At 39.2% G+C, this 26,039-nt stretch overlaps 1 protein-coding gene across 1 annotated transcript in view; it reads left to right on the top strand.

Annotated features, from left to right (window-relative positions):
- The window catches only part of HABP4 (hyaluronan binding protein 4), a 37,679-nt gene that overhangs the window by 4,344 nt on the left and 7,296 nt on the right, over positions 1–26,039 (top strand). The window contains exons 2-5 of the mRNA XM_031447275.2: positions 484–646; positions 6,015–6,176; positions 6,940–7,008; positions 10,457–10,540. Of these exons, the coding sequence (XP_031303135.2) occupies positions 484–646; positions 6,015–6,176; positions 6,940–7,008; positions 10,457–10,540 (478 nt within the window). The remainder of the gene's footprint in view (positions 1–483; positions 647–6,014; positions 6,177–6,939; positions 7,009–10,456; positions 10,541–26,039) is intronic.

The following is a 26,039-nucleotide window of genomic DNA, read 5'->3' as shown; positions in this document are numbered from 1 at the left end:
AACTGTACAAACTACTTAAAAATAAAAACAATCAGCCAGTGATGAGCTATAGTTGAGGTTATGAAAGTACAATCTGAAATACAGGGTATTTAATTTCTGGATGGCTCTTAGCTGTGGGGTCTTGATAAAGCCACTGTTGTGAAATGTGGTTGATTAAGTGTGTAAAATCTCCATCACTGTTGCAGTGTCATTGTGAGATACCTGTAATCGTAGGTTAGTCAGTATCATTTAGTCTTATACTTTCTAGGACATAAGGGAAAGAATATGATTCAATAGTAATGTCACAGTTTTATTAAGGAGTAGTTGACTCGACTCTGGGCAGTAGTAGTACCAGCGACTTTTTTCTTCCCTGAATTTTTCCAAACTTCCCCAGATTTTCCTGTGACACTGATTTCTAGGAAAGTGAAAATGTGAAGTACCTGTGAGTGTACCTGTGGCGGACCTTGTGTTCTAGCTCCCTGCTTTTGATTTTTTTGCTGGCAGGCCAGAAGCGAACTCCCAGAAGAGGGGAGCAGCAAGGATGGAATGACAGCCGGGGGACGGAGGTGACGCTTGACAGAGCCGAGCGGAGATCCTACAGGGAATATCGACCCTATGAGACTGAGAGGCAGGCAGACTTTACACCTGAGAAGTTTACAGATGAAAAGTAGGTACTGCAGACGTGGGCCAGGAGGGCGGAGGGGGGGAGCCAGAAGGATTCTCAGAGAACTACTAGCCTTTGTGACCTTTTTTGTGGTGCCAGACCTGGGACTGTTTTGCCAATTTAAGTACCATATCATGTGGCCTTAGGGAACACGTGGAGGATCTTCTGTTTATCTTGGAAATGACCTTAAGTCCTGGTTCAGGACATGATTGTATGATGAAAAATGGATTATTTATTGGTAACCATGAAGAGTACTCTTATAAACAAACTATACAGGAGTATATTAAATTGGTTAAGTTTTCTTTTGAAGTTGGGGCCAGGGATGTAGTTATATTTTGATTTAGCACTGCTAATTTAGACGACTGATGAATTTAAATGTATGCCTAGCCCCACGTCAGGTCAATGGGTTATCATGATGAAATTTGACCAAAAAACCTGTAGACCGTGTGACCCCCAGCTTCTGGCTCCCATGCCTTCCCTGGAAAGTGCTCTGACCTGGAAGGTGGTCTCAGGCTGGCGCAGTCTGACGCCGCTTCTGAGGGGTGTGGCGGCACGTGGGCTGTCATGCCCACCAGTACACAGGAAGCAGTTTGCAGTGTCTTATGCTTGGGCACTGACAAGATGGGTGTTTGCTGCCCAAAGGTTTTAATTATTAAACCTACCTAACATTGGGTTTAGATTAAACTGAAACAACTTGTGAATCATAACCAAAGGAAAACAAAGTTAAACCGGCTTAAGGGAGACTAGAATGGTGTACAGTTCAATGTCAAGGGAGCCGTTACTCCCAAAGTCTTTCAGCTTCTCGATTTCCAGTTCCGCTTAGGAGTCTGGCTGCAAGTTTTAACCAAAACCATGGCTTTGTAAGGCAGTGCTCTTGAGTCCATTAAAACTAACCGGAAAGAAAAGAAAAAAAGAGTTCAGCAGAGAATCCCTCAGTCTGAGTGAGAGGGCTGAACAGGTGGAAGCTACACATTCAAAATGTAGAGATGGTGGTATGTGCTCGGCTGGGACACTGCGCTGTGCACCAGAAACTGACAGTTGTAACTGACTATGCCTCAGTTATTAAAAAAAAAAAAACCCAGACAAGGTGTATCTGCCACCATGTCAGAGGATTGACAGTTAGAGAAAGGCTGAATTCTGCTTTTTGTGGGGGCAAGGGGTGTGATTTCTTCAAATTTGCTATGTAATAGCTGTAGTCCGCTTGCTTACAGAAGGCCTTCTAGGTCAGAGCTGCTTGTTTTGGAAAGCATTTGTGTATTTTTTCCTCACTTCAGGGATTTATTCTGTGGGAATAAGGAAATTATAGCTCAAAAGCACAAACCTGTGTTTCCAGCTTTTTAAGTAGCAAAATTATGAGTGTTTAGAAAGGGTAAGATAGGTCTTTATATGTTGAGATGAAAAAAATGGCTGTGAAGTGATGCGTATTTCAGATTTACAGAGAGTTACAAGAATTATATAGAGAATTCCCATACACACTCAAGATTCCCCAAATGACACTTTAACACATTTGCTGTATCATAGCTTTCCCTTCCTTTCTCCTTTTCTTTCTCCTCCCTTCTCTCTCTCTCACACACACATTTCTTTTCTTTGTCATTTGAGAATAAAGTGCAGCAATGTCCCTTTATCCCTAAATACTTTAAATGTATGTCCTGAAAACATGGTACAATTATCAAATTCATAAACACTGATGCAATAGTATCATCTAGTTCTCTAAATTTTGTAGTCTACTGGCTACTGAGATTTTACCGCTTGTCCTAATAACATCCTTTTAGCAAAAGAAAAAAAAAATTCCTGGTTCAGGAGCCAGTCTAGGAATGTGCATTGCTCTCAGTCTTCTTTAATTGGAAACGGCTCTTCAGTCCTGTATTTTTTATGGATTCGACATTTCTGAAGAGCATGGACCAGTTATTTTGTAGAACAGCCCAGAATTTGAGTCTGCCTACTGTTTCCTCATGGAACAAGGTTATGCATTCTGGCAGGAGGACCGCAGAAGTGACATCTTGTTTATTTTCACGGAAATTTGAAAACATTTTTTGATAAGTCATGTGCTGTCAGAAAAGATATTTTCCCTCTTTTTTTAAAAAAAATACTCTTCTATTAATAAAGATCCGTAAGATATTTAATAAAAATAATTTATAGTCAAAGTTAGTCAATTTGGAAAATGCATAAAACTGTAAGGATTAAAACCACCTGTCTTACCATCTGAGATGATTTCTCTTAACACTTAGCACATTGTCTCCCTTTCTTTTTTATACATAGGTATGCTTAGATGTTAAAATGTTAATACGTATACACTGAGTACTGTATATTTCTTCTCCACTTGACAAGCAGAACTCAGTAACGTCATTAACAATGTTTGGTAGGTGTTTCTCATGGTTCTGTTGTGATCTGCGTTTGGAGTATTACAATGTAATTATTCCATCAGTGTTGGACCGCTGCTCAGCTTCCAGTTTTTTGCTTTATGAAGGATACCCAACGAACAGCTTTTTATATGTATAGGAACTTTCCTAAACGGAGTTCTTGAAGTGGGAATCCCAGTTAGAGTCATAAAGCACTGGTTCTTAGCTGGATGTCATGTATCCAAATCCGGGACCCAGTTTGTACTTCAGTGCAAGGTTGGATGGGTACATGTAGTGTGAAAACAAACAAAAATTGGGGTGTGTGGGGCAATTGTTGCTACATAGTGACAGATCACTGTCCTAGTAACCTGTGAGATTACTCGAGTATGATAAAGTTTCATCTTTGCTTATTTAGTAGTGAAAAATGATATCAACCTGTATTTCTATGATACCAGTACATGCTTACTGGACAGAATTACGGAATCTTGATCATTTTAACAGACTGCTCCTGGCCTCTCAATTTATGGATGAAGAAACACCCAGAGTTTTAGCGACATGGAAGATTTTTTTTTTTCTCCACTAAAGCAGAACACACGTTTTCACATGGAAGCAGTGGCATAAATGGTGCTGCGAGTAACTGTCCGCGTGGCTCAGGTGCGCAGAGCTGTCACTCGCTGCGTACGCTCTGGGAGTGCGACTACTGTTGTTAATGCCATCGGAATTTTCTTTAGGCTCCAAATGATGAACTTAAGTGAACTCTTAGAGCAGTGACTATTAGGAAATTAGTCTGCCTCTGTCTGGATGCAGTTTGGCTTTTTCTTTGGCTGTTTCTGCAGTTTAGTGCTGGTCATTTAAAGTCAGTTCCAGTTTTGAAAGAATCACTTACTCAGATGTTTAGGTTATTTTTTTCCCTTCCTCATAAGAAAACATTTCAAAAAATTGCAGTAAAATATACATAACGTGAAATTTACCGTTTTAACCACTTCTAAGTGTACAGTGCAGTGACATTAAGTACACTAATTGTTTTGCAGTCATCTCTACTATCTGTCTCCAGATTGTTTCATCTTCCCAAACTGTACCCATGAAATATTAACTCCCCATTCCTCCCTCCGTGAACTTCATGCCTTTAACCTGTAAAACAGGTCAGGTACTCACGCCGACTTGGTTGGACTGTTGTAAGAAAGTGGATTGTAAGTATGTGAAGCGCGATGGGATGCTTGGCCCAGTACAATATCATTTTCCTTCCTTTTGTTTTTACGTCACAGTGAAGCTTCCTCAGTGGAGTACAGGACTCCTCAATGCTCACCAAGTAACAAAAGAGGATATATTTTATAAGAAGAGAATTATAAGGAAGGAATTGAGAATAAATGTATTTGGGTTTTGGGGTGGGAGTATCTATGGAATAAAGAAAAATGATTTAACATTAAAATACACAGGGCAATGTTTAGGTTTCAATTACCATTCTATGTCTTTGTCAGTATCTGATTTAGATTTCATGTCAATTTAGACCCGATTTTGACATTTGGCAGTGTTTTCTCTGTATGTTTTTGTGCTTCGTTTCCTCTCAGTTTTTAGGTAAACTTCTTTTATGGCTCTGGCCAACTTCCTGGTTAAGAATTCACTGTTGTTTTTTCATTGGTCACTGTTTTAGAACTCTGCTTTAGATATTTACTGTTATGTGGAATCAGACTTTACAGTGGTCTCTATTTAAACATTTGGTTTCGGTCCGGGGAGGAGGGAAATTGAAAAGCCAACTTGGAGAATTGATTTAGGACACTGTTTCTTGTAAGAGAGTGGCATAAAATTAGTAATCGGTGCTTCTGTGTTTTTTTAATCTTTTTGAGTAGGGAGAATTGTGAGTTTTGTGTCTTTTTACCCAAGATCATAACAGTAGCTTTTTAATGTAACGTTTTCAGCCATACAGGTAGACTGGAGCACACCTCTGTTTCTGGTTTCTGAGCCGTGAATGTCACTAGCTTTCAGCAAGCAATTTGTTGTCGCTTTAAATATGTCTAAAAGCCTTGACAAATTAAAATATATAATTTACCTTATTAAACTAGGGATTAACGATGAAAAAGATGAGGCCCTTCCAGCAGGAGCTTTTGAGTCTGGTGGAGGAGGGGCAGGTGCTCATAAAAACTGACCATGACCTGATGGCAGCAGAGGTGAGCTTGGGGAGAGGCGGGCAGTCAGGCCCTGGATCCAGCAGGTGTGGCAGGGAAGGAGAGAGGAGTGGAGAAAAGGCAGATTTTTGGTCTGGACACTCTTGTGTTGAGTTAGGGACCATAGGAGGAGCAGGGGGTCAGGGTTGGTCATGTATCTACAGGGCAGGGGGTACGGAGGGGGGACATCCAGGAAGTAACTGACTTTGTGGCCTGGAATCAGAGAGCGCCCGAATGAGACCCAGGGGCTCATGAATGAGGGTCACATAGGGTGAGTGCAGAGACAGGACAATGTGTGCAGGAGACGGAGCGGCGGGAATGCTGGTGCACTGAAGGGCACACAGGTGGGTACACAGGAGAAAGGGTGTCCAAGACATGCTCCGTGAAAAAGGCAAGATGCAGACACTTTCCCTTTATGTGACTCAGCAAGCGTCTGCCTCTGAGAAGTGGAATTTGGTGGCCAAGAAGCAAGAATACCACCTTGTGAATGTTTGGGTATTACCTATTTCAAAAATAATTTTTAAAGAGCAGGCAGGGAAGGAGAAGCCAAAAAGGGCAGAGGAAATTTTAGGGTTGGCAGTGTCAAATGATGCATAGGGGTCAGATGACATAGACACAAAAGTTGCTATTGGATTTAACAACAAAGAAGCCATCTTCAACTGTCTTCCTCATCTGTGGGCAATAGTAGTGATTAAATGACTGTGCCAGACATAGTACGTGCTCAGTAAAATTTATTATTCAAGCCACACCATTCTTTCTAGTATTCTATAGCCATAACGTCCTTCTGGAATTTTTTTTCTCAAAAAAAAAAAAAAAGCCTTGGCTCCTTCATCCAATTCACCACTTTTTATTATACCCATTTCTTCCTAGACCAGTTGACAGGTTTGATCGAGACAGGCCACTGAGAGGACGTGGAGGCCCAAGAGGGGGCATGCGAAGCAGAGGCAGAGGTGGTCCTGGGAACAGAGCTTTTGACGGTTTTGACCAGAGAGGAAGACGAGAATTTGAGAGATACGGTGGGAATGATAAAATGTAAGTTTCTTCGGAAATGCAATTTTCCCTTTAAGATCTCGGTTAGACCTGGTGTGAATCTGTTGTGTGTGCATCTTTACTTGACTGCATGTTAGTCTTTACTTGACTGCATGTTAGTCTTCACTTGACTGCATGTTAGTCTTTACTTGACTGCATGTTAGTCTTCACTTGACTGCATGTTAGTCTTCACTTGACTGCATGTTAGTCTTTTCTTGACTGCATGTTAGTCTTCACTTGACTGCATGTTAGTCTTCACTTGACTGCATGTTAGTCTTCACTTGACTGCATGTTAGTCTTGACTGCATATTAGTCTTTACTTGACTGCATATTAGTCTTGACTGCATATTAGTCTTTACTTGACTGCATATTAGTCTTGACTGCATGTTAGTCTTGACTTGACTGCATATTAGTCTTGACTGCATGTTAGTCTTGACTTGACTGCATATTAGTCTTGACTGCATATTAGTCTTTACTTGACTGCATATTAGTCTTTACTTGACTGCATATTAGTCTTGACTGCATATTAGTCTTGACTTGACTGCATATTAGTCTTGACTGCATATTAGTCTTGACTTGACTGCATATTAGTCTTGACTGCATGTTAGTCTTGACTTGACTGCATATTAGTCTTGATTGCATGTTAGTCTTGACTTGACTGCATATTAGTGTGCTCTTATTCCCGAGCGAACTGATCAGCCTTTCTGATTTGGAGATGGACTGGAGACCAGCTTCCAGTTTAAGGGAATATTCTTTCTCTCTCTAGAGCAATCAGAACTGAAGACAGCATGGGTGGATATGGAGTTCGCACCTGGGGATCAGGTAAAGATACCAGGTAGGGTGCAAAGGTGTGCTTTCTGTGAACCTACAGTGTGGACGTATGTGGATCTTTATATGCCTGTCTTGAAAATTATGCCCTCTGCATTACACTTGCAGCCTTTATATTTGTATGCTTTAAGACTGATTTTTAGGCTTTTGTTTCATGAGATGACTTTGAAAAGCAGGTTTGCTATGTTGCAGTTAGATTTGAAACAGCCTTTAAAGTTCCTTTATTTTATCTTATTTTAGCCAGGGAAGTTTGTGTGTTTGGGGATACCCCTGGCACATTGCATTGTATGTTTGCATATGCTTCAGAATGCTTTTTATATTCCTGAGTATTCTATACTTTGTTTCTCTATGGCCGTCCTGAGTTTTTTGTATACATTGCATTGTGATGTTATAAAATCATTTGCAGATCTAAGCTCAATGACAAGTTTCAGTGAGGTTCAGATTTGACATTTCCCGGAGGCTTTCTGGTCTCTCAGATCTGTGCCAGTTTTGCTACTCAGAGCGGGTACTTGGCTGTGCTGTTTCTGTCATTTCGGGACTTGCTGGTGTCCGCACAGAAACAGGCAGGAGATATGGGGAGTCAGTGGCTTCAGGATGTGTGGCAGGCTTTCCACAGGTTGGAAGGCTTGAGGGAATCCAGACTTCAGCTTTTCTTCTTGTGAAGAATATAAGCTTTTTACATAAACTCATTTTTCTTAATTTGTTATCCTTAAAAGCAAATGGACACAGTAGCGCCAAATACAAAATTAGATTTAGGACCGCTGCACATCTGTGTTGTCCTTGAAAGGAAACTTATTAAATGTTTCTCAGTCTGGGGTTCTATAGAACCTCCATGGCAAATCTTTTCATTTGGCTTTATTTTACTGCGATAATACATGTGAAAAAAGGAATTCAGGCCCCTTCAGAATCATCTGATTATGCACGAGGTCCTGGATTCAATCCCCAGTACCTCTTTTGAAATAAATAAATAAACCTAATTACCTCCTCCCAAAACAAAAACAATAAATAGATTTTTTAAAAATAGAACCATCTGATTTACTACCTTATCTAATACTGCTACTCCGTTTCACTTGGCGTTTGAACTTAAAATCATTTTGGCTCCAAGTGATTGCTTACTCTAAGGGGTGAGTCTTGGCCTCGGAACATGAAAAAGGACCACATGCGCTCCTGGCGGACAGCATGTCCCAGTGTTAAGATGACCCGTGCCCCATGGCACTCAGTCAAAGCTCTGAGGTGGTAATCAATCTGTAACTGAAAGATTTTTTTTGTAGGCTAAGGCTTTTAACTTCTTGTTGAATACACTGAGATTTTGATTTGCCATGATGAAAACAGTGAGGTCCAGTCGAGTTGGTGCTGCTTTTGATGAATGAGAAAAGAGCAGAAGGAGGCTGCCAGTGAGTGAGGTGTTCGTGGTTGGCGAGGGCGGGTGCTGCACTGCGCATGGTGGGTGTGAGGGCTTTGCTGTAGTTTGCTATTCCTGTTTGAAGACATTGGCGGTCTCATTGGATCTGTGGACAAGATGCTTTCAGAATGGTGTAACTGAGCCACTTCCCTTGTTACTGGTTTTCTTCCAGAGTTTGACCATCAGTACCTGTGCTGCAAGCACAATTTTCTCCGTTTGCAATAACTTAAAATGAGTAATATCAGACATTATTTTCTTGTTACCAGTGGGAATAAACACCCACGGATGCAGTTTTCAGTAATGCTGCCTTCCCACTTTGATTGTGAAGAGCAAGACAGGTTTATGTAGTAATCAAGCGACATTTGATTAAAAGCTGTTCACTGTCATGGATGTGCTTAAGTACGAAGTCTGACTGAACTTGAACTAGTTACCACAGTCTTGAGGTGCTTAACATTTGTGATCATACGCGTGCCAACAGGCATTTTCTACGTTAGTGTAACCGAATTCAAAATATAGACTGTGGCCCTGGAACTTTTATCTTTCTTTTAAAAAATCCAACATTGGTGGTTTTCTTTCAACGAAATTACAAAATTTGCCAAAATAAATTGTTGCTAATCTTGAAACTTGCTTGTTTTATAGTTTTGGCCATATGGTTCCATAAGAGGTTTAAGCACAAAATTAGTTGTATGTTTATTCATAAAATAATTTAGGGCAATACAGGAGGGAGGTCCGTGATTTTTGTTTTCTTCCAAGTTGACTGGCAGGTTTGAGAAAGGCTGGGTTTTACATGGTGTCTTTGCTTTGTATTCTGTTTTTTTTTTTTTTTCCTCCTGCATGTCTTCGTAGCCCTTTTATGATTTTCAGTTGTTGAAAGCTATGAACTGTCAGCGAACCCGTTTTTTATCCCCTTGGTGTATTACATGGCCGAGGGAATAAAGAGGAAGTTGGAATCATACAGCGCTGCCATTGATGCTAGATTCTTGGATGGTAACAACTCCCGTGACCCCCGTGGGGTCAGGCTGATGTGCAGAGACGGCTTTTGTGAAGAGGCCTCTGCCAGACAGAGCACCAGTGATGTCCTTCCAAACAGACAGAATTTGATTTAGGACCTTTTTTTAAAAGTAAAAATCATTTATTCAAATTTTATGTTGAAAACTGAATTTTTTAAGAAGTTGATTGCAATGGCTTTCAGGGGAGAATGAAAACATTTTGAACGTAAAAAGTCTGTTTTTTAAAATTGTAGTTCAATTTGTGTTTACTTTTTTTTAAAAAAAACTGATTTTATGAAGATTTTTCCAGAACTAGGATGGAAAAAGTTCTGGGTTCTATATGTCAAGTATAAAATATTTCTAATGGATATGTTTATATTGACTAATTTTAGCATTTTTCTGAAAATGAAATTTCTTTTGCTGGTACTTTTTCAAAGGAATGTTCAGCTGGGATTAATCTTAACCTTAAAAAAATTAAGATTGTTAAAATTCATATTGTTTTTCATTGTGCTGTCTTTTGGAATCTGTGGATTGTGCACTTAGATGTGATAATATATAAATTGATGTTTCAAAGCCTTATTTTTCTGGTATAGTTATCAGCAGCTTGTTTATAATCCTGCACACTCACTTTTGTGGAATGTTTCCACTTTCTTGCCATATTCTAAAGTCTGAGATGGCACATTATCTACTGTAAGTCACTTAACACTTGCAGGTTGGGAATTTTTATGGCCCCTGTTAATATTTGGAATTTCCTAGGATCATAAGACCTTTGAATACTTGTTCTGGTCCTTCACAGTCTGTTTGTAATTGTAGGCCATTCATGGAAACTTCTGTTTCTCAAAGTCCTTTTTACTTTTGGAAATAATTTGTATGGATTAGCAATTAAGAGCATTTTCCCCCTCTTTTTCATTTTGATGTGGATTACCTATGCGTACATATTAATTCCTTGAAGGATATTTACTTAAGAAGAAGGACACTGAAATGTGGGTTTTTTCCGTCTTGACTATGTAAGGGCATTGATGTAGACGTGTTTGTGTGACTGGAGTGATTCTTGATCTTTGCAGTGACATGGATCTGACGGCGCCGATGGAAGAGACCACAGGGGTGGAGGAGTCCCTGGGCCCCCTGGAGGAGGAATCTCCAGCCAAGTAGGTGTTTCAGTCATTTTCCTCATCGGGTTGTTGGTCTTTTTCTTAAGGATTTCTAAGAGCTCTTCGTAGCGCAGGGAGGTCAACCTTTTGCCGTACATCGCAGAGGGTTGATCTTCTTCATGTGTTAATGAATAATCGAACTAACTGATCATTCAAGTAATCTAGAGAATGGTTATTAATGATGATTAATGGGTTAAATTCAAGTTAAATTCTTCCCTGTGCCCACAGCGTCTTTTCCAGCAGCGGACTGTACTGTGACTCATCTGTCTCTCATCAGGACCCCATCTTTTGGCCCTTTATTCTCCCCCAGTCTCTCCTCCCTCTGTTCTCCATGGAGCTTACTTCCCTGGTCCATCTCCTTGCCGAGTCTTTGAACTCCCTTGTCCCTTGGATCTTTTAAGCACCTTGCTAGCAAAACCCACCTCCTGGATGTCTGCCAGCCGTCTGCCTCCTCTCTGCCTGCGCCCACAGGCTGAGCACTGCAGCTGACTCAGCAGGGCTGACGGGGCCCCAGGAAATTCCTGACAGCCGCACTCCAAAAGGGGCCCTCAGCGCCCCCCAGCAACGCCTGTCTCTTGGGTTTGCTCTTTCCCCCACCCACTGCGATGACTGGTTCAATCCTTCCTGTCTCCTCAAAGCCCTGACGCTGCCCCCCCCCACACCCCCCTTCCCCTGTGCTCCCCACACCTCGTCTGTCACTTTCTGGGTACAGCTTTACCTCCTATGACACAGAGAAGTTAGGAGCCATCAGATGGGAACTTCCCGAAGGTGCAGACCTGCCTGCACCTGCCTGCTGGCCTCCTTCCCTCGGGGTAGAATGGAGGCACCGTCTCTCTGCCCTCCTTTTCAGGCTTTGGATCCTGTGTCCTGCTGACTTCACAGAAATCACACTCTGCTTTAGCTCCTTCCTCTCTGGGTGTACCCACCTCCTTCCTTCCAGCTCTGGGCTCTTCCAGTCAACATTTTTCCCTGCTCACGCCCTCCTGCTTTATTTACACCTCGTGTTGCCCCTCCGTTCTCGCTCAGCTGCCTTGTGCAGGGTGTGCACAGTCTTTGTTCATTTCCTCCCCTCTCACTTAACCCTCACTTCACTCCAGGTCTGGCTGTGTCCCCACTGCCCCTCTGAAGTACTTCCCACGGGCCTCCACACCTAGCAGGTGTTTCTTTCTTGACCCTACAGGCACACCTCAGAGATACTGTGGGCTCCATTCCAGACCACCACAATAAAGCCAGTATCACAATAAAGCGAGTCACACAACTTTTCTGGGTTTCCCACTGCGTATAAAAGTTATGTTTACACTATACGACAGTCTGCATTAATGTGCAATAACATTACATCGAAGAAAAGTACATACCTTAATTTAAAAACTTTATTGCTAAAAACTGCTGCCCATCCTCTGAGCCTTCAGTGAGTCTTAATCTTTTTGCTGGTGGAGGGTCTTGCCTCAGTGTTGATGGCCGCTGACTGACAGGGTGGTCATGGCTGAAGGTCGGGGTGGCTGCGGCAGTTCTTAAAACAGGGCAACAATGAGGCTGGCCATACTGATCCTCTCTTCCTACCACTTGAGCACTTGGGGTTATTAACTGGCCTGATTTCAATATCGTTGTGTCTCAGGGGATAGGGAGGCCCCATAAGAGGGTGAGAGACGGGGAGGCCAGCGGTGGAGCAGTCAGAACACACAGAGCATTTACTGATTAACGATTACAGTAGTGACATCAAAGATCACTGATCGTAGATCACCATGACAAATATACTAATAATGAGAACGTTTGAAATATTGCAAGAATCACCAACACGTGACCCAGAGACAGAAAGTGAGCAGATTGCTGTTGGGAAAATGGTGCCACTGGGCTGGCCCGACGCAGGTTTGCCGCAGATATTCAGAAACGCAGTGTCTGTGAAGCACAATAAAATGAGATATGCCTGCATTGATTCTTTTCTTAACCACCACTTCCGTTGGTTTCTGCATGCTTCTGGCTTTCCTCCTGCTTCTCAGCTCCTCCTCTGTAGGCCCATCCTTGTCTTTCTGCTCCTTTAAAATGTGGGGTTCCTCAGGTCCTGCCCTAGGCCCCCTTGTCTCTGGTGTTTCATAGGCTCTCATGCACTCCTGCAGCCCGAAATGTCATTTAACCCCTGACTCTGACCTTCGACATGGACGGCGGGCCCGTGTGTCCATCTGGCCCCTGGACACCTCCCCATGGATATCCCCGGTGCTCCTCGTGCTCAGCATGGCCAGGACTGAGGTCCACGTGCCCTGGGCCTTGCTGGGTGTTTCTGTCTTCCATAGCAGCATCACTGTGCATCCAGTTGCACGAACCAGAAACCTATGAGTCAGCCTTGAGATTTCCTTCTTCTTGACTGCCTGTCTCCCCCAGATCCCATCTGTCAGCCTGCCCTGAGGATTTGTACCTTTTCCTGTCTACCCTCTCTGCTCACCACCGTAGTCTCAGCAAGTGCCATCTGCTCCCTCACCTTAGCTCCTCACGGGCTCCCTGCGTTCTCGCCTCCTACCAGCCCGTTTTCACACCCAAGTGGCTTTCACGCTGGCATTCTGATTGCCATGCCCCCACCCCTGGTGGCTTCCTGTCCTTTTTCTGTCCCTTGCCCTGAACTGCAGGGTCCTGCGTGGTCTGGACCCTGAAGAGCCCTCAAGTTCAGCCGCTCCTGTGCCTTCTCCAGGCTCACCACGTGGCCCTGATTTCATGTTTCCCAGCACCTTCTTCAGCTCCTGGGCCACACCCACCAAAGGGCTTTTGCAAGTGCTGTTTTCTTGTCTTTCTGTACCTTCCCGCCAAAACCCCTCCACCTCTTCACCTATTTCTTTAACTCTAACTCATCCTTCAGCAGTGAAGAGGCAGGGTGTCTACTGGTTAAGAGACCAGACTCTAAGCCACTGTTCTGCGTTCAAATCCCAGCTCTGCCATTTACTAGTTTGGGCAAATTGTTTAATCTCTCTATGCCTCAGTTCTCATCATCTGTAAAATGGGAATAATAATAGTACGTACATCAGAAGGCTGTTAGAAGGATTGGTTGGGTATGCGTGCGTGTGCGTGTCATGTAGAGTGGGGCCCGGCATGTAGTTTTTGCTGTGTAAGTATCTGCTATTATTATTGTTACTTATTACAAGAGTAAAATGCTACAATGATTGATGGTTGTGAAAGCTGTTAATTTACTACTCAAAACAACTGAGAAATGTATTTAATTAAAGAAATAGATTAACAGTTAATATGAACATGTAAACAGTGAGTTAACTGAGAGAATGTGATTTAACCAGATACTTTCAGGAAAAATCAGATCCTTTTTGAGCCGATAAATTTATACAAATTCAGGTACCATAAGGCAGAATCATAGAGAGTACATTATAGCATAATTATAACCTTTAGAATTAATAGCATAATTTATAATCTTCAGCATTTGTAATATTAGACAAAAATAATTCTTTCAGTTAATCAGTTATTCTGAGAGACAAATTGATACTTAACGATTTGGTGGCAGTGTCATTGTCTGCAGTAACCGAGCGGAGCGAGTCAGCAGATCTCTGCCTCCCTCCGTCTGCTGACCGTGGTGGGCAGTGGGCAGCCAGTCAAAGCTGCAGGAGCCAAGCAGCCATGGTCTAGTAGCCGACCGAGCTGAGAAACTCCTATTTCTGCACTGCCTGGCCAAACTGTAAAATCATGCCTGAAATTTATAATAATACAATCGCAGTTTTTTTCTGATTTCAAAATTTGGTTTGTATATACGTTCTAGGACGGAGATGCTCTCTGGTCCCGGCTCTGTCTGGATGTTGAGCTAACACTCAAAACGTTTGGCGTTCAGCCAGAATGTGTATTTAGCGCACTTCTCGGTTTAGAACTTCTCAGTAGGTGAATTTAACGCACCCTTGCTTATGTTCAAACCTACAACCCAAAGTACATCCATTCTCCTCAAATTGGACACATTTCGTTGACCGTTACACGTGCCACGCCCTTGCCTCCTCCCTTGTTTCATCACACGAGCGGTACACGTTCCTTGTCACGTGGTGTTCTGATGTCTCAGGATACCTGTGACAGCTGTCTGTGTTTTGCTTTCAGAATAAATCAAGCGTTTATTGAGCATTTGTTGTGCGTGAGGAACCCCTCTAAATGCTCCCATGGCTTAACTCATTTAACTCTTTGCTGCCCGTGAAGGAGAGGGGACTGTTAATTATCCTCGTGCTGAGGCATGAAGAGCTTGGTGTAAGTGGCCAAGCCGGAGTTTGAACCAGGTAGTGTGGCCCAGGCGTTCGTGTTCTTAGCTGTGCCCCACGTGAGGAGTGGCTGAAAGTGCCCGCAAGAACTACAACTTGGAGAAGGTGGTTCTGTGTGCAGGGCAAGAGCTGCCAGGGTCACCGAGGGTTTCCCCTTCAGTACCGTGGACCAACTGCCATTCTTAAAAAGGAAAGCGATGAGGAAGCATTATTACAAAGTATCTACAACGAGTTATTTTTATTGTGATGTGTTTCCAGGGGTATATGTGCCTAGATTGTTATGCATAAATGTTCTTAAAGCAGGATTATACCTCTGTACAATTTTTACCCCAAATTTATGAGGAGCTCAAAGTTTACCATGAAATTCACTTCCCTTTCAGGACTTTGGAAGGAAGTGAGAGGTATTATTTACATGTTAGGTCAGATCCAGTTAAGTATTCAGTGAGTAAAGTTTTACTTCTGGAACGCACTTTCCGTGATTCACCGCACACGTTCATGTATTCAGGTGACAAGGTATTTCCTGAATGGAAGTTTGGATGTTTGAATTGATGATTTGTACGCTTCCTCTGGCCATGTCTTGGCTATTTTCCATCTAAGCATATTTTTCTTCCTCTTATTCCCTAATAGCACAGAGGTTGAATGTGGGCTTTGGAAATAGAATGTCTGGATGTGAAGCTTGACCCTTTTCATTTCTTTGTTAGCTGTCTGACCTGTCTCCCTGATTTTCTTACCTATAAAATGGAGCTGTTAATTTTATCTAACTTGTGAGATTAAGTATCATGAGTGAATTAATGTAAAGCACTTTGGCACCTAGTAAGCCTACAGTAAATGTTAGCATTATTGTCCCATTTACTTCTAAGTAAAGGTCACTGTTGTTAAAACAGTTCTATTTCTTCTGTAATTTCACCCATTTAGAACCAAATGTGTGACTGTCAAATTTGTGAACAGCAAAAGTTCACGTTACAAGTTGTAGATTTGACACCTCATGTCTACAGGCATTTGTAGATATAATTTGATGGAAAATTCTCTCCTAAGATTTTTTTTTATCATAAACCAAGAACGGTAAAGATCTTTGGATTACTCCAAAGGGGGTGTTAAATTTAAAGTGGTAACAGTTACGATGTTTTTATAACTCTTAGAAATAATACTTCCATTAGTCCTTCCGATACCTGAAGAATTGATTATATACCTTCCTATTGAATATCCAGTCTTTGCTAAAACTGCCGGTAGAAACTATATTCAGTGCTACTTAAATGGGAAATGGGATCTGCCCCACAGAACTGTCACAGAGCGTGTTTGGTTTGTTCGTTTAGAATGTGTTTTTTGTAATAATTTTTGGTCAATGGGGAACAAGGCTAGGAAGCCAGTGCTTTGGGAACACGGTTAAGGAGCCAGTCCTTGGTGATCTGCCACTGCTCCCAACACGGCTCGTTGAAATGGCAGGTGATAAAGGCGAATGTCCGGGGCGTCCGTACCTGTGCCTCCGAGTGAGGTGCACCTGACTGAGCGGTGTCAGGCTGATCATGTTCATGGAGAGCATCACTGGTAGCAGATGCTCTGTTCCGGACGCCGCTATTTGCTTTATTTTAGGGTGTCTGTACATCACTTCAGGGCTGCACTGCCTGCATGCCTTACTCTCTTTTGTTCTAGTTCTTTGTGTTTAGATATGATGTTCTTGAAGACAAACAAGCAAACAAAAAAGTACTTCCTTTGTGGTCTTAACACAAAATCCATTCTTATTGAACTTTTTGGAATTTACTAACTTCTATTAGGTTAGTTTTGTAACCTTAGCTACAAAAATCCTCAAATTCATAGCATCCAGTTTTGCTGATTTCCTATTTCTGTCACAAGTGGGCTAAAAAAAACTTTGTTTCCTTAATATTTCTTTATTTTTAGCTCTGTTTTAAAAGATGATATTATAGAAAAAAAATATAAAATAAGAATACTGTATGGAACCTCCAGGTAAGTTATTCAGCAAAACCGTTATCAAATCATGGCCATTCTTGTTACATATGTTTCTCTACCCACTTCCTTTACCCCAGGATATATTATATAATCATCCATAAATGTTTCAGAATGTTAATATGTAAAAGACTACCTTTTTAAAAAAAGCCTAACTGAAATACCCATCTAAAACTTTTTAACAATTCCTTAATATCATTAAATATCTAGGCAGTTTTTCAGTTTCCCTGATTGTCTCAAAATCTTCTTTTAAAACCACTTATTTGTGTGAACCAATATTGAAACATCCATTTTAATTGGTCGGTATCTTAACATCTCTTTTTAAAACAGCTTTATTGAGATACCATCCAAATCCAGTAAGTGGCACATATTTAGTATGTGCAGTTTTACAAACTTTGAAATCCATATACGCTCATGAAACCATTACCACAATCAAAATAATGAGCAAAACGTTTCCTTGTGTACCTTTGTAATCCCTCTCTCCTGCCCCTTTCCCCCTGGCAACCAGTTATCTACTTTTTGTTGTTCAAGATGAGCTTGCAGTTGCTATAATTTTATATAAGTGGAATCATACAGCATGTATTCTTGTAGGTGTTTTTTTTTTTTTTTTTTTTTTTGTCTATATTCTTTCACCGAGCATACATATTTTGAGATTCATTCAGGTTGTTGAATGTATCAGTAGTTCATCACTATTTATTGTTGAGCAATACTGTGCTTTACAGGCAGACTACAGTTTATCCATCCACCCGACAGTGACCATTTGGGTTGTTTCCAGTTTTTGCTATTACAAATAAAGCTGCTGTGAACATTTGTGTGTGTGCGTGTGTGTGTGTCTGTGGATGAACATTTTCATTTCTCCTGAGTAAATACCTAGGAGTGAAATGGTTGGACTATATGGCAGGTGTATATTGAACTTTTTAAGAAACTGCCAAACTCATTGTCAAAGTGCGTGTTCCAGTTTTGATAATTTTCAGCCATTATGCTGGATGTGTATCTCATCGTGGTTTTAATTTGCATTTCCCTAATGGCTAATGACGTTGAGCATCTTTCCAGGGGTTGTTTGCTATCTGTGTATCTTTAATAGTCTGTTAAAATCACTGGCCCATTTTATAATCGGGTTGTTTTCTTATTACCAAGTTTTGATAGTTCTTCATATATTCTTGATTTAAGTCCTCTGTCGGATACATGATTTGCAAATATTTTCTCCCCGTCTGTGGCCTGTCTTCTCATTCTCCTGACAGTGTCTTTTAAAGAGGAGAGCTTTCAATTTTGAGGAAGTGCAATTTATCCATTTTTTCTTTTATTGATCATGCTTTTGGTATCAAATCTAAGAAATCTTTGCCTAATCTAATGCCACGAAGATTTTCTCCTATGAGTTTTATAATTTGTGGTTTTATATTTAGGTCTGTAATCCATTTTTTTTTAATTGAAGTGTAGTCAGTTACAGTGTGTCAGTTTCTAGTGCACAGCATAATGTTTCAATCATACATACACATATATATTCATTTACATATTGCTTTTCATTATAGGTTAACTACAAGTTATTGAATACACTTCCCTGTGCTATACAGAGGAAATTTGTTTTTTATGTCTATTTTATATATAGTAGTAAATATTTGAGAATCTCAAACTCCCAGTTTTTTCCTTCCCACCCCCCTTTCCCCTGGTAACCATAGGTTTATTTACTATGTCTATGAATCTGTTTCTGTTTTGTAGATGAGGTCATTAGTGTCTTCTTTTTTGTTTTTTTTTTCCTTTGGATTCCACATATGAGTGATGGCATATGGTGTTTTTCTTTTTCTGGTTTACTTCACTTAGAATGACGATCTCCAGGTCCATCCCTGTTTCTGCAGATGGCATTATTTTATTCTTCTTATGGCTGAGTAGTGTTCTATTACATAAATATACACACCTTCTTTATCCAGTTCTCTGTTGATGTACATTTAGTTTGTTTCCATGTCTTGGCTACTGTATATAGTGCTGCTATAAACGTTGGGGTATATGTATCTTTTCAAATTAGAGTTCCTCCAGACATATGCCCAGGGGTGGGGTTACTGGACTATATGGTAAGTCTGTTTTTAGTTTTTTGAGGAATCTCCATGCTGTTTTCCATAATGGCTGCACCAAACTGGATTCCCACCAACACCCTCTCCAGCATTTGTCGTTCCTGGACATTTGAATGATGGACACTTTGACTGGTGTGAGGTGATAACCTCACTGTGGTTTTGATTTGCATTTCTCTGATAATTAACAATTTTGAGCATATTTTCATACGCCTATTGGCCATTTGTATATCTTCATTGGAGAGTTGCTTGTTTAGGTCTTCTGCCCATTTTTAGATTGGGTGATTTGTTTTTTGTTATTAAGTTGTGTGAGCTGTTTATATATTCTGGAAATTAAGCCCTTGTCAGTCTCATCATTTGCACATATTTTCTCCCATTCCATAGGTTGTCTTTTTGTTTTGCTTATGGTTTCCTTTGCTGTGCAAAAGCTTCTAAGTTTAATTAGGTCCCATTTGTTTATTTTTTGTTTTTATTTCTGTTGCCTGGTTAGACTGCCCTAGGAGAACATTGCTATGTCAGATTTATGTCAGATAACGTTTTGCCTATGTTTTCTTCTAGGAGGTTTATAGTGTCTTGTCTTAGAGTTAAGTCTTTGATCCATTTTGAGTTTATTTTTCTGTATGGTGTAAGGGAGTGTTCTAGCTTCATTGATTTGTGTGTGACTGTCCAGTTTCCCCAACACTACTTGCTGAAGACACTGTCTTTTCTCCATTATATATTCTTGTGTCCTTTGCTAAAGATTAACTGACCACAAGTCTGTGGGTTTATTTCTGGGCTCTCTATTCTGTTCCATTGATTCATATGTCTTTTTGTACCAATACATGCTGTTTTGATTACTGTAGCTCTGGAGTGTTGTCTGAAGTCTGGGAGGGTTATTCCTCCAGCTTTGTGCTTTTTCTTCAGTGATGCTTTGGCAATACTGGGTCTTCTCCATGTAGATTCTAGGATTATTTGTTCTAGTTCTGTGAAAAATGTCCTAGGTAATTTGATAGGAATCACATTAAATCTGTAGATTGCTTTGGGCAGTATGGCCATTTTAACAATATTAATTCTTCCAATCCAAGAACATGGGATATCTTTCCATTTCTTTAAGTCATCTTTAATTTCCTTAGTCAGTGTTTTGTGTTCTCCACATACTAAGTCTTGCACTTCTTGGTCAGATTTATACCTAAGAATTTTTTTTTTTGGATGCGATTTTAAAAGGGATTGTTTCTTTACTTTCTTTTTCTGGTATTTCATTATTAGTGTAAAGAAATGCAAGTGATTTCTGTATGCATGTTAATTTTGTATCCTGCTATCTTGCTGAATTCTTTTATTAGCTCTAGTAGTTTTTTTGTGGAGCTTTTAGGGTTTTCTATGTATAGTATCATGTCATCTGCATATAGTGACAGTTTTACCTCTTCTCTTCCAATTTGGATCCCTATTGAGATGACCACGTGATTTTTGTCCTTTCTTTTGTTGATGTGCTGTATCACATTGACTGATTTGCGTATGTTGAACTATCCTTGTGTCCCTGGGATGAATCCAACTTGATCATAGTGTATGATCTTTTTTATATGTTGTTGGATTCTGTTTGCTAATACTTTGTTGAGGATATTTGCATGTATGTTCATCAATGATAGTGGCCTGTAATGTTCTTTTTTAATAGAGTCTTTGTCTGGTTTTTGTATCAAGGTGATGGTGGCATCATAGAGTGAGTATTCCCCTCCTCTTCAGTCTTTTGGAAGAGTTTGAGAAGGACTGGTATGAGTTCTTCTTTGTATGTTTGGTGGAATTCCCCAGTGAAGCCATCTTGTCCTGGACTTTTGTTTGCAGGGAGGTTTTTTTTTTTTTTCAATTGCTAATTCTATTTCACTTCTAGTAATTAGTCTTTTCAAGTGATCTACTTCTTGATTCAGTTTTGGTGGACTGTATGTTTCTAGAAACTTCTCCATTTCTTCTAGGTTGTCCAATTTGTTGCCATATACTGTTCATAATAATCTCTTATGGTTTTTTGTATTTCTGTGGTGTTGGTTATAATTTCTCCATTTGCCTTTCTTGTTTTGTTTACTTGTGTTCTCTCTCTTTTCTTCTTGGTGAGCCTGGCCAGAGGTTTATCGATTTTGTTTACTTTTTCAAAAAACCAGCTCTTAGTTTAATTGATTTTTTTTCTATTATTTTTTAATCTTTATTTTATTTATTTCCTCCCTGATCTTTATTATTTCTTTCCTTCTGCTGACTTTAGGTTTTGTTTGTTCTTCTTTTTCTAATTCTTTCAGGTGGTTGGTTAGGTTGTTTATTTGAGATGGTTCTTGTTTTTCGGAGAGGACCTGTATCACTATGAACTTCCCTCTTACGACTACTTTTGCTTCATACCATAGATTTTGTATGGTTGTGTTGTCATTGTCATATGTCTCAAGGTATTTTTTAATTTCTTCTTTGATTTCATTGTTGACCCATTGGTTTTTTTAGTAGCATGTTATTTGGTCTCCAGGCAGTCATTTTTCTTCTCATTTGTTTTTCTGTGGTTGTTTTCTAGTCTCATGCCATTATGGTCAGAAAAGATGCTTGGAATAATTTTTATCCTCTTAAATTTTTTAAGGCTTCTTTTGTGTCCAAGTATATGATCTATCCTAGAGAATGTTCCATGCTCACTAGAGAAGAATGTATATTCTGTTTTGGAGGGGATGTAAAGTCCTAAAAATATCAACCAAGTCCAACTGTTCTTTTGTGTCATCTAGTATCTCCGTTGCCTTATTGATTTACTGTCTGGAAGCTCTGTCCAATGATGTTAGTGGGGTGTTAAAGTCTCCTACTATTATTGTGTTCCCATCAGTTTCTCCCTTTATGTCTGTCAGTATTTGTTTTATGTATTTAGGTGCTCCAATATTGGATGCATGTATGTTAACGAGTATAATATCCTCTTCTTGTATTGCTCCTTTGATCACAGGAGATAAAGAACACTCCTTTATACAGTGTTCTTTACCTTTCTTTATGGTCTTTGTTTTAAAGTCTATTTTGTCTGATATGAGTATTGCTACTTCCACTTTCTTGTCATTTCCATTTGCATGAAGTATCTTTTTCCAACCTGTCACTTTCAATCTATGTGTGTCCTCGTCTCTTGTAGGCAGCATATTGTAGGTTCTTCTTTTATTATCCAATGTGCCATTCTATGTCTTTTGATTGGAGTATTTATAGTCTGTTGACATTTACAGTAATTATTGATAGATGTGTATTTATTGCCATTTTGAACTTTGTTTTCCAGTTGATTTGGTATTTCTTCTTTGTTCTTTTCTTTTTGTTCTTGTTTTTGTGGTTTGATAATTTTCTTTTGTTTTAGCTTGGTTTCTTTTTGGTTTTTGTGACTCTGTTGTGTGCTTTTGATTTGTGGTTACCCTCTTTTCCAAGTATGTTAACCCATTATCATATCTATTTGCTTTAGACTGGTAGTCATATAGGCTCAAACACATCCTAAGAAGAAAGAAAAAAAAATTTACATTTTCTTGCTCCCCTCTCCTACCTTTTGTGATTTTGATGTCCTCTTTTACATCTTCATGTTTATTCTCTTACAACTCATTGTGGTTATCACATTTCCAATTGTGGTTTTCTCATTTCTGTAGCTTCCAGTTTCTTTCTAGAGTAGGCCTTTCAATACTTCTTTTGTAATAGGTTTAGTATTGCTGAATTCTGTTAGTTTTTGCTTGTCTATGAAATTCTTTATCTCTTCTTCTATTCTAAAGGATAGTTGCTGGATAGAATATCCTAGGTGGCAGCTTTTTCTTATTCAGGACTTTGAATATATCTTGCCACTCCCTTCTGGCCAGAAATGTTTGTGTTGAGAAATCAGCTTATGGGGTTTCCCATGTAACTAACTCTTTGTTTTTCTCTTGCTGCCTTTAGAATCATTTCTTTATCTTTTACTTTAGCCATCTTAATTATGTGTTTTGGTGTAGGTCTGTTTGGGACCCTCTGTGCTTCCTGTGCTTGGATTTCTGTTTCCTTCTTTAGGTTTGGGAAGTTTTCAGTCATGATTTCTTCAAATACATTTTCAATCCCCTTTTCTCTTTCTTTTCCTTCTGGGACCCCTTATTATGCATAGATTGGCATGCTTTATATTATCTCATAACTCCCTTATATTGTTTTCATTGATTTTTACTTGCTTTTCTGTCTGCTGTTCTGATTGTATGATTTCTGTTATCCTGTCTTCTAAATTACTTATTCATTCTTCTGTATATAATCCATTTTTAAAAATGAACATATATTTATTTGATCCATTTTGGTTTGATTTTTGTAGACAGTGTGAGGTATGGATAGAAGTTCTCTCCTTTTTTTGCATATGCATATCTAGTTACTTCAGCATACTGAATACCATATTGAAAATCAGTTGCCCATGTATGTGTGGGTATGTGTGGGCCTATTTCTCTATATTTTGTTCCATTGGTCTACCTGTATTACACCCATATCAAACTTTTTTTTTTTAACATTTTTTTATTGAATTATAGTCATTTTACAATTTTGTGTCAAATTCCAATGTAGAGCACAATTTTTCAGTTATACATGAACATACATATATTGTCACATTTTTTTTTTTTTGCTGTGAGCTACCACAAGATCTTGTATATATTTCCCTGTGCTATACAGTATGATCTTGTTTATCTATTCTACATTTTGAAATCTTAGTCTGTCCCTTACCACCCCCAACCCCCTTGGCAACCACAAGTTTGTATTCTGTGTCTATGAGTCTGTTTTGTGGGGTGTTTTTTTTTTTGTTTGTTTGTTTGTTTTTAGATTCTACATATGAGCGATCTCATATGGTATTTTTTTTTCTCTTTCTGGCTTACTTCATTTAGAATGACATTCTCCAGGAGCATCCATGTTACTGCAAATGGTGTTATGTTGTCGGTTTTTATGGCTGAGTAGTATCATATCAAACTATCTTGATTACCTTTAAGTCACTTTAAATCTTTTCTCTTTTCTTTCCCTTGCAATTTATTTGTTGAAAAAGCTAGGTCATTTGTCCAAAGAGTCTCCCAGAGTCAGAATTCTATTGCTTGCATCCCTGTGGGCATTGGCATTCTGGTAAATATTTAACATCTGGTTCTCTGGGATGAAATAGCCTGGGTCTGCTGCACTTGCTGGTTTCTGTGGTGTCAATATTCCCACCATGGCTTATTTAAAACTACCAATGTGACCTTACTGAACAGAGTTGCGAAGAAATGTGCAGCAGTACACTGTTGTGCAGTATTTCCACTATATACATACAATAGGGATGAATAACTTCAAGTACAGAAGTGAAGGTAAAATGTAGTGAATTATAAGGAATAATGAGCTGTGAAGATTTATTACCTGTGTTTTAACATTGTTAATTATATATTTATATAGGTTTGTTTTTTTTTTTTAACAACTGCCTTCACCAGCCAACTGGCAGAATTCCTGAAAATTTAACATTGGCTGTTATGACTTGGTACGAGTCAGTTCCAGCATTGCCCGTAGAGTAGTCAGACAGGTTCCCCTTTCCCTGTGTTTTTCCTATTTCCTGAAAATTAATAGTGAGACAGAGGTTGGATCAAATTCAGACTCAACTTTTTGGCAAGATTGTTTCATGGGTTATGGAAGGCCACTGATTATCATTGTCTTTATCCATTAATTCATTAGGGCTGCAAATTAGTGATAGTCTAATTTGTCATCCTTTCTTTATTTAGTAGCTGGGATGGTCTGTAGAGAAAACTTACCTAGAACTAGGTGATTCCACTGAGGTGTAACTTTGTTTAGGAAATGAAGGATAAATAAAAGGTACATTTTACTTCTAATTTACTCATTGCCCAGAATAATGAATTAATGGTTCCCTCATGTCCTTCAAAGGTGCCAATGACTTTTTTTAAGTGTCATCATAAACACATTTAAACACATCTGATGTTTTTCAATCCGCTGAGTTTTTATGGGTACTTAAACTGACCATTTTTTAACTGGAGGGAACCTCTTCAAGTTGATTCTTGATCCTTTTGACACACATTCAGTGGTCTTTGATAGCTTCCTTGATTTCTGGTAAGACACATTGTAGACTCATCATCTGTACTTCATACTGAGCCATTTTTCCAATGAGCCAGAATCCTTTCCTAGAATATTGTACTTAGAGACCATACTCTGGGCACTAGGGGTACTCCTGGCTACTAGATTCTTGACTATTTCTAAGACATTTAAGTGGACAGGGCTGAGAAGTAGAGACACACGCATATTTTTAAGGTAAAATATATTATGAATTCAGTCACTATTTCCATTTGAAATTTAGGAATACAAAATTTTTAGCTAAACTTTCTTACATTTGTTTCTCTTTTTCTTCCATGCTGAAAATCCCACTTGTCAGTAACATCATACTGTTGCTCATTTGCTACACATGCAACAGTCACAAATAACATTAGCAATTCTACCTCAATAATATGATTATTAAAAAGTTATATATAGAGAGATGAATAATCACATTTGTATTTTAAAGGCACTTTAATTTCTTCTGATGCTTTTATCACCAACGTGATGAACAATTAGGCTAATTTGATTAATTTTGCTTCCACATTTTAGAGATTGAATTTTATTTTCAATCTTTTATAATTATGTAGAATGTTTACATGTTTCTAAAGTGCAATCCATTAAAGCACGATATTTTCTGATTAGCTTCTATCCCTGCTCTTTCCCTAGTTTATATTACAATTGAAACAAAAAAAACCTGTATGTGTATGTATTTGTGTATCTCCTTATTTCTTAGGTGAATGGTAACATACATTCTACCTTGCTTTTTCATCAGTATATGTAGGAGGTGCTCTGTAGCTATATATATATTTTTTTTCTCATTCTTTTAGCTGCTTAATATTCATGTTTAATATCCATAATTTTTCCACCAAATTCCTCTCCTGATGACTTGGAGTTGTTTCCAGTATTTTGATGTTATAAATCTTAATGTCTTTCTAGATTTTTGCCTATATGTGTTTGGGATGTATTTTAATATTAGCATTTTTCCAACATTTTATTATGAAAAATTTCAAACACAGCAAAGTGTAAAGAAGTTTACAGCAAACACCTACACCACCTCCTAAACTGATGTAAAATATATTTATTGCGAAATGTGTAAAAAATAGGTGTATGTTCATTGTTTTGACAAGTGCATATTTTTAGTTGGGTCATCTCTTTTCACTGAGTTATAAATAAGAGTTCTAGATCTAAGTCCCTTATCAGACATATGATTTGCCACTATTTTCTCCCGTTCTCTGAGGT

Source organism: Camelus dromedarius, chromosome 10, assembly GCF_036321535.1.
Source record: "Camelus dromedarius isolate mCamDro1 chromosome 10, mCamDro1.pat, whole genome shotgun sequence".
Taxonomy (NCBI): Eukaryota; Metazoa; Chordata; class Mammalia; order Artiodactyla; family Camelidae; genus Camelus; species Camelus dromedarius.
This window is presented reverse-complemented; position numbering and strand designations above follow the sequence as displayed.